This window comes from Phragmites australis, chromosome 6 (genome assembly GCF_958298935.1).
Source record: "Phragmites australis chromosome 6, lpPhrAust1.1, whole genome shotgun sequence".
Lineage (NCBI taxonomy): Eukaryota > Viridiplantae > Streptophyta > Magnoliopsida > Poales > Poaceae > Phragmites > Phragmites australis.
In genome coordinates this window covers 16361285-16369779 of record NC_084926.1, presented here as the reverse complement: position 1 = coordinate 16369779, position 8495 = coordinate 16361285, and the positions used below count along the sequence as shown (strand labels likewise).

The 8495-nt window shown below is 45.3% G+C and overlaps 1 protein-coding gene across 1 annotated transcript; it reads left to right on the top strand.

Moving 5' to 3' along the window:
• The first annotated feature begins 2634 nt into the window (after window positions 1-2634).
• On the top strand, window positions 2635-3428 carry LOC133923024 (dolabradiene synthase KSL4, chloroplastic-like). Its single transcript, XM_062368498.1, has 3 exons — window positions 2635-3042; window positions 3207-3279; window positions 3359-3428. The coding sequence occupies exons 1-3, from the start codon at window positions 2688-2690 to the stop codon at window positions 3426-3428; spliced, it is 498 nt and encodes a 165-aa protein (XP_062224482.1). The 5' UTR covers window positions 2635-2687.
• The last annotated feature ends 5067 nt before the right edge of the window (window positions 3429-8495 follow it).

Genomic DNA, 8495 nt, shown 5'->3' with positions numbered 1-8495 from the left:
CTATTTATGTGTAGCTCTTTATATATACCTCTCCATCTCTCTCTCTGTAAATGTCTCTCTATATATCTTTCTCTCTTTATTCGTGCGTATCCAAGAAAGTGGGAATTCAATCTAACAATCGTTGGATATTATTTATTCTAGTATCTGGAACACGACATAGATACAATAGATCAAGTCTATATTACTCTATCTCTATTTCTGCTTCTCTATCTCTCTCTTCCTCTACATTTGTCACTCTCTATTTATCTATTTCTCTCTTATTCTCTATCTCACTTTTTGTGTCACTCTCTCTCTCTCTCTCTCATTCAATCTTTCTTTCTACCCCCTCTCTCTATTTATTTCTCTATCTGTATCTATATATATCTCTCCATCTCTATATCTTCCTATCTTCTCTCTATATATTTCCACCCCTCTCTCTTTCTATATTAATCTCTCTATTCCTCTCATTCTCTAATTTATCTCTCTTTCTCTTTATTTATGTTTTCGTATCTTTTTCTCTCTCTTTTATAGCTATATATATTTGTTTGTCTCATAAAATTTATAAACTATGAATATAGGTACCACATTTCAGGTATGTATGGGATGGCCTTATCTGTGCTGATTTTTCACATGTTCAAGATTGATTATCCATATGAAAGAAAACAATGCGTAGGTTTATTGAATTGTGGTTATTATTATGTTTCTATCATCTCTTTATTCTCATGTCTTTGTTTATGTAGTGTTGATTATGGTGTTTTTTTTTAAATCAACTACATCGAACTGTGGAATGTCGATGCGAAGTTGGTGGATGAGTTATCTCAAGATAACATTAAGAACATTCGAGTTCAAATTGTCAATGATTTGTTGTTCAGTGACAACATTGCAAACATAAGTGTAACTAAGAATTACTATTTTTTAATTCACATGTTGATATGTTATGATTTGTTCCACTATAGCGCTTGCAAAAATCATACTTTTATTTTTTTTATCTGATCTACTTAACAGTTGGCACCAATCTTTTTTGTTTGATGTTGGTGGTCTTCCTTTTATAATTATCAGGTTTAGATCTACTAATTACATCATTGAATGTGAGTCTGCATATATGTTCCCTATTTGTTTGTATATTTGCTTTTCCTTCAATGTGATTGCTTGATGTTACTCACCATACAATCATAATTATGTGATTGCTGTGTTCGGATCTTCTTTTTGATGGGACTATGTGTTTGTTATATTTTGGATTCTAATGGTGGAACTGGTTGTACGGTTGTTGTGAGAAATTGAAGGCGGAGTGGATGGATTGTTAGCCATGTCTGTTAGCTTATTGTTTGAGCATGTCTGCTATACTTCTGATGATGGAGTTTGTAATCTCATTGCTATTGGATTTTGGGTTTTTTTTAACCCATTACGTTAATAGTCAACCTATTTAAGAAATATGACATATTTTTTGTTTAATATCTGTCAGATTTTTCTTTTGTCACATGGCAGCTTTCTATTGGCTGAAAATTTGACGGATTTTGGCTTACAAAATCTATTAACGGATAGCTAGACAGTCCTAAAAAAAAGTTGTAGGGTTTGTCACAAATCCTATAGTTGCAAGTAGGTTTTTGCAATTTATAAATTCATATGCAATAGACTACAATATATTTGTATTTAATGAGTAGACTATCTACTGATTAATAACTAACTTTTCTTTCTCTTTATTAATTCTTTCCACATATGTAAAAAAATCTTATGTGGCACCCCTATAGCTAGATGACATAGATTGTTAGAGAGACCTTGATATACATGTGCAAGTCGGTAGATCTGATTCCTTGTAGCACTCGATTGGTCTATGTACCCTAAATTTCATGAGTCTCGTTAGCACATAAAGAAAAGCAATTTGTTTTCTCTATTGTAAGGATAACACATGCACTTACTCGCGAGCGCGTCCTTTGTCACACATTTAAAAATATCACTGCTAGTGTCCTCGTGTGGGTAAAACATAGACTATAGAATTTGAAACCGATGGCACACTCACAATACTACACTCACGAGGTGAACGAGTAAGGAGCCCAATGGTAGAGCCGAGCCCGCCGGGGTTCAATCCCCCGACGTCGCATTCCCTGTTAGCCTCCAATGAAGACCTCGATAAAAGGGGTCCGGTGTTAAAAAAAGATATGATTTCCTAAAAAGACAAATTTGTGAGGCTGAATTGGTAGGACTAGTCTGACTCAACTGCCCTTCAAGATAGGCACCAGCAGCTCAAATCGTTCTCATGGATGCAGAGAAGTTATATGGGACGTGTTAATCAACTGAAAACGAAGTTGATTACACTCTACGCTTTTCGTTTCGGCCACTGGATTTTTTTTTTTCGAGTATAAGTCGGACGCACACATCCGACTAACTCGCAAAAAGAAATCGCCATCGCTGCCGCAAGGTGCATGTTGGCTCTAGGTAGCCTGGCATGCATGGTAGTGAAACGATCTGAGGATGAGGTTTGTACACGGAATCGGCAATAGCAAAACGTAGAGAGTCCAGGTCTGGGCCGGGTCCTAATTGCGCGCGTGCGGTCCATCAGGTACGGTTCATGGTCTCACAAGGTACGTTGATTATATTACCACGTCACGCCGACGTCGAGCTCGTAGAGGCTGAGGCAGCGGGAGTACTGCACCGGTCGCTATTGCCGATTCCGTGTACAAACCTCACCCTCGATCGTTTCACTACCATGCATGCCAGGCTACCTAGAGCCAACATGCACCTTGCGGCAGCGGCGGCGGCAGACGAGGGATCATGGGGAGGATAGGATCAGGGAGCAGCTCCGGGCCGGCGCCGAGCAGCCGTCGCCATCCAGCTCCTACGACACGGCCTGGGTCGCCACGGTGCCGGCGCAGGGTGCTCCTCGTACACCGCGCTTCCCACGGTTTGTGGAGTGGATCATGCAGAACCAACACGACGACGGCTCCTGGGGCCTCGGCGGCGGCGACCTCCATCTTTCTTCGCTCGGCAAGGACGCCATCTCCTCCACGTTGGTGTGCGTTCTGGCGCTCATGACATGGAACGTCGGCGACGAGCACGTCAGGAATGGTACGCATTCGCATCGGAAACAATTCGTCTTGCATTCGCACTCCTCAGACTCATCAGCTCTTGTTGGCACTGACGATATATATGGATCTTTATGGCTTCCACCGTGTTCCCTTCGGAATTATCCGACGCCCACATTGAATCAATCAAAAATACTCTTCTGACAGTCGCAGTTGACGACTTCTTTGACGGCGGAGGATCAACAGAGGAACGAGAAAACCTTATCGGGTTAATTGAGAGGTACAACAGTGATCTCAGTACCTTAGGCTCGCTGGCAATTGAAAGATAAACAGTGCCATCGTCTTTTCTGATGTTGCAGGTGGGAGGCGCACGATGAAATTGGATTCTGCTCTCAGAGGCAAAAATACGATTTTGTACTACATACGTGACCGTATTTGCTGAAATGGATAACTATTTTTCGTATTTACAATTTTAGCACATGTATTCGGTGTACAGTGTGCCGAAAACGAATTTTCGGAACACGATATGCCAAAAATGACTGTATTCGGCACACCGTGTGCCGAATACAACAAAAAGCGTATTTCGGCACACGGTGTGCCGAAATACATGTTATCTTCGTACTCCTCCTATTTACGTGATTTGACTGTGTAATTTATGTAACAAAATTAAAAATTTGCTAATCTAAAACATTTTAAAATGCATGAGTAAAAAAACAGTCTTTAAGACGACCAATAGTCTTAACAGGGTATATTCGAACATGCGCAAGATTAACAAGGTATCAGTGATCATCTTAAAATGGCGATAGAAAGTGAACGTAGGGGGCTGAGAACCCAGTATGCACTTCTCAGGAGCAGGAGCTTCAGGTATCACCTCCTCGGCTCCAGCAGAAGAACGTGTCCCATGATGTGCCGCAGACGAAGGGGCCTTCCGTGAATGTGCCTCATGAGCACTGGATGAGCGTCTGCTGTGGGAGGCACGGGACGGGTCCATGGCGGGTACGTCGTATCCCCTATAACGCGGGGCGTAACCACCTAGTCAACGTATCACGGACCAAAGGCGAGACCCTCTTGTCCTCATGTAGTCCTGGAGAGGGTGCCTATCCCTTCGCGTGGCTGACCCACTCGCTTCCCCACGTTCATGCTCCGCATGCCTATGCATTTCGATCCCCGCTTCGGTCTGTTGTTGTTGAGGGTTATGTCAGTAATATGGATAAAAAACTAATGAAAATTGTTATAAGTACAACATCACTTACCACCACATGTAGAAGCCGGGCACGATCTTCGGGGAAGGGTCTAGAGGCTGGCGGTACGCTGCCGCTGAGTAAGGTGGGACACGTTCGTGCTTGATACCACACAAGGTACTCCCAGTACGAGCTATCGTCGTACTGTCCCGCAGGAACGACAACATCCATTGGGCCAGACTCCATCCACCGGGTTATGTGTTCTGCATTAATCTCCGACCAGTCGTGGGTGCTTGCATTTCCTTGGGCACTCCTCCTGTATGTGACATAAATAGTTAAAATTTTGTAACATAAAAATGGTACATACAGTAACACACTTACTCGTGCGCCTGACCAGCGTCTCGTGGATGAGGTACTGGCACCAACTGACGATGACCAAACTGCCTCTACACACGGTCAGGAGAATACACTTCTACATTGTTCATATAAAGCAAAAAACATCTAGTCATCCATAGGTCGGAGTCACGGAAACAAGATGGTGCGATGAGGCCGCTAGTCGCAATTTCGGCCACTCGTTCATTACGCCATGGATCCCACTCCACAAGATCGGCGCTGAGGACATCAAGGTCACTGATCACCCGGGAGTAGTTTCCATGGTCTTGGTGGTGACTCCATCGCAGCCTGGCATGAAGCCACCTATAACCCATCGTTGGTCTCATGTCGTCGGCGACGCCGTCAGAGATGGGAACTGGATAGTAGGTCTTGCTCACCCACGGTCGACACAACGGGAGATAATCCCAGCTCCAGAGCTGTAGAAGGTGTAGGCAGCCAGAAATAGATCCTATCTTCGTTGACCGTTGGGTTGCGGCACACAATCCTTTGTATGTAGCAGCCAACACAGCAGATCCCCAACTGTAATGTGTCGGCTCGTACGGACGTGATGTGAGCTCACACGCTAACCATACAATATGCGGAAGTACATAATCGCCCACCGTGTTGCAAAACATTATGCCTCCAAGCAAGATGTACAAGTACACCTCGTAATGCTGCATAATTGTTGCCTCATCCACATTCGGTGGGCAAGGGCTGAACTGTGGTAGGTCATGAATCCGTGACATGGAGAGCCCTACATCCTTCATGTCATAATGCACGTTAAACCTACAAGATGCAGAGAATCAATGAACCACGAACAACACTGCAATGTGTGAAATGCTTTATGTAACAAATAATTACCTGTCGTGAATATAACTCTTCCACTGCTCCTTTGCTGGTCGTGGAAGTACTAACGGGGTGCCCCTTATCGGGAGCCCGGTCAGCATGGCAACGTCCCGTAAAGTAACGGTCATCTCTCCGCAAGGAAAGTGGAACGTGTGCGTCTCAGGACGCCAGCGGTCGACCAGGCCTGTGAGCAGTGAGACCTCGATCGGCGGCAGTGGAGTCTTGCCACCACCCTCCATGGGAGCTCCTGCCATCATAAGTGCAAACGGTAGGAGTCCGACCTATGCGAGGGGCTCGTGGAATCGAGGGTCTAACTCCTTAAGCTTGCACACACTCCTGGAACGCAATGGGAGCAACTGCAAAGGTATGAAATACATTTATAGAGTAAGTACCAAGGTATTAGAGCAAATGAAATTCACGTAATATCGATGTACCTATTGCCCTGCGAAAATCATCCTTCCCCTGTGGTTCTCGTCATACCGTAGTTAAAGAAGCTCAGGAAGGTGAACGTGAGCCATGCCAATGATTTCAAGCCTCATGGTTCAATTATAAAATAAAGTAAGACAATAGCTATTACAAAATGGGTACAACACCTAATACATTCATAACAAATTACAATACAATCCATGTTTCCAACAAACTTCATATAACAAACTCACTAGCACCAAAGCTAATACAATCCAGTTCGATCGTAGCCTAATAGTTTACCGCCGGGTCGGACAAGTCCTCCTGTCATGGCCGGATTGCTTGCATATTTTGCACCTACGTAGTCCATCAACAGCACCTGCTGCATCCATGTCACCTTGAAGCCTCGTGGCTCTAGGCCTTCTAGGATCCGTGCGTCTGGCCCTGGGATAAGGTACCCACTTAGACCCCTCGATTGCTTTGTAGCTGGATCCGATGTTAAATGAACGCATCTTTGGAAGCCATGTGCTCCTCAGTGCATCGATCGTGAAATAGGGTGATACGTATTGTGATCCATCGTTCCCGCCCATGTCCCTGCAAGCGGCCAAGATATGGGAGCACGAGATATGATGCAGCTTTGGCTTATTTCATGTGCACTTCACCTCGTGAGGACCAATTTGATATTGTTGCACGGTGTCCCCCGCACTGTATCCAGAAGTGTACCGACGACGACACATGACCTCAAATTCATTGTTGGTCCGGTCGTAGATCCTAGTCCGATGAAAGTGTGCCTTACTCCTCCTTCTGGATAGGATTTCCTCCACCTTAGGTGCGAACCGCGTGCTGCACTCCATTGCAGCTATACCACGGTCTCGAAAGTAGTCAGCCGTCCTATAGAATGTGAGCTCAATTATGGCACACAATGGGAGGCCGCGTACACCCTTTAGGACATTGTTGAATGCCTCAGCTATGTTCGTTGTCATGATCGTATATCTATTATAAGATACAACAATTTTAGATACAATTTTTTGCGTAACCAAAAGGAAATTACGATCTTTCAAATGCTATGTTCTCACCTGGAACCGTGAGTATCATGGAATAGGGCCCAACGCTCCGCCGGCTTTTCCGCTATCCACTGGCTAAATGTACCACGTGAACGACTAATGATGGTTTGGCCCCCCACCATTTGCGTCCGGAGATGGTCCTCCTGTGCTTCTTGTTGTGCCATCATCTTACGAGTGGTCTCATTTAACTCTCGCCATATCTCGTTGAACTTCGCCTACTGGTTCTGAAGACATAACCCTTTGAACCTCTTCACAAGACCCTTGTTGTGATACCTTGAGTAAAGGTTCGCACCTAAGTGTCGCATGCACCACCTTCTCTCCACATCAGATCAAGCAATGGAGGGGTTTGTGCTGGCATGCAGCACATCCAATGCATGCAAGAGGCCCTTATTGCAGTCTGATATGATGCAGACTCGTTCTCTATTGCCGACGATACGTGTCCTCACCAAGGTAAGGAACCACAACCAACTATCATTGTTCTCACTCTCAACCAATGCATACGCAAGAGGAATTATCTGATTGTTTGCATCCGCCGCCATCGCTGTCATTAGGTTACCATGGTACTTGCCGCTAAGAAATGTGGCATCCACACATACCACCGGTTTGCAATGCCTGAAAGCTTCGATGCATTGGCCAAAGGACCAGAAAAACCTAATGAGGTATCGATCAGTGTGGTTGTATGACCCATCATCTAGCCTGATCGGCTCATCCGCCATGGCCCACTGGGTCCCGGGGTTGGTCATGACAATCTTCTGCATCAGCCTCGGTGCGTAGTGGTACGAATCTTCGAAACTTCCAAACAACATCTTCAATGAAGAACGCTTTGCTCGCCACGCGGTGTGGTAATTGATCAGCATACCCGTCTTAGTCTGCACCTCCTCCATAATAGATTTTGGTGACAAACATATGTTTGTGCCAACAAGGGTGATGAGTAGTTGGGCTATGAACCTCGCATCAACCACGTGGCTCACATTCCTAATAGCCTCTTTGCTGCATGTATGTGGGGGTGTGCCTACTCAGCACAAAATAGTTCTCGTGCTTTGGCTTATGGGCTCGTACGAAGTAAGGACAAGTCGGGTGCTTCGTACACCTAACCTCATACTCTGTATGGTTAGATCGGGCACACTTGTGGTTCCTTCTTGTGATTACATCATAGTTGCTGATAAAGTGGATGACCTCTTCCCTGTTCTGAAACCGTTGCCCCACCTGGATGTCGCTATTCTGGTATCCCTAATTAGATAGGGTGTTATACTCACTGATGGTACAATTTAGCAGCCCAGCACCATGAAAGTACTGGATCGCCGGCACCGGGTCATCATTGTCAGCACCTTCTTCGTCGCCACTGCCACCGGCTTCATCATCCATGCATTGTGCATCTACCTCACCATGGTCCACTTCGGGTCCATCTGTACCCGAAGTGCCCTCCCTGACATTCCCTCCCGCCTCATCATGCATCACATTATGGTCTGATCCTTCTACAGTAGCCACCTCTTCACCATGCACCGGTCGTGATACTATGTTTACGTACACTCCTATTTCAAAGTTCTCCTCTAATGCCTTACGTGAGTACAAGGCCCAAGCGTTGTTCCTTCTCAAATCGAACAACGTATGGACAATGAGCGAGCTGT

What these genes read in the sequence shown, in the direction of transcription:
- LOC133923024 (XM_062368498.1), top strand. Translation starts at nt 2,688, where the DNA reads ATGCCAGGCTACCTAGAGCCAACATGCACCTTGCGGCAGCGGCGGCGG. An exon ending in CGACGAGCACGTCAGGAATG is followed by an intron (nt 3,043 to 3,206) that starts GTACGCATTCGC and finishes CTCTTCTGACAG; the next exon opens with TCGCAGTTGACGACTTCTTT. An exon ending in CTTATCGGGTTAATTGAGAG is followed by an intron (nt 3,280 to 3,358) that starts GTACAACAGTGA and finishes CTGATGTTGCAG; the next exon opens with GTGGGAGGCGCACGATGAAA.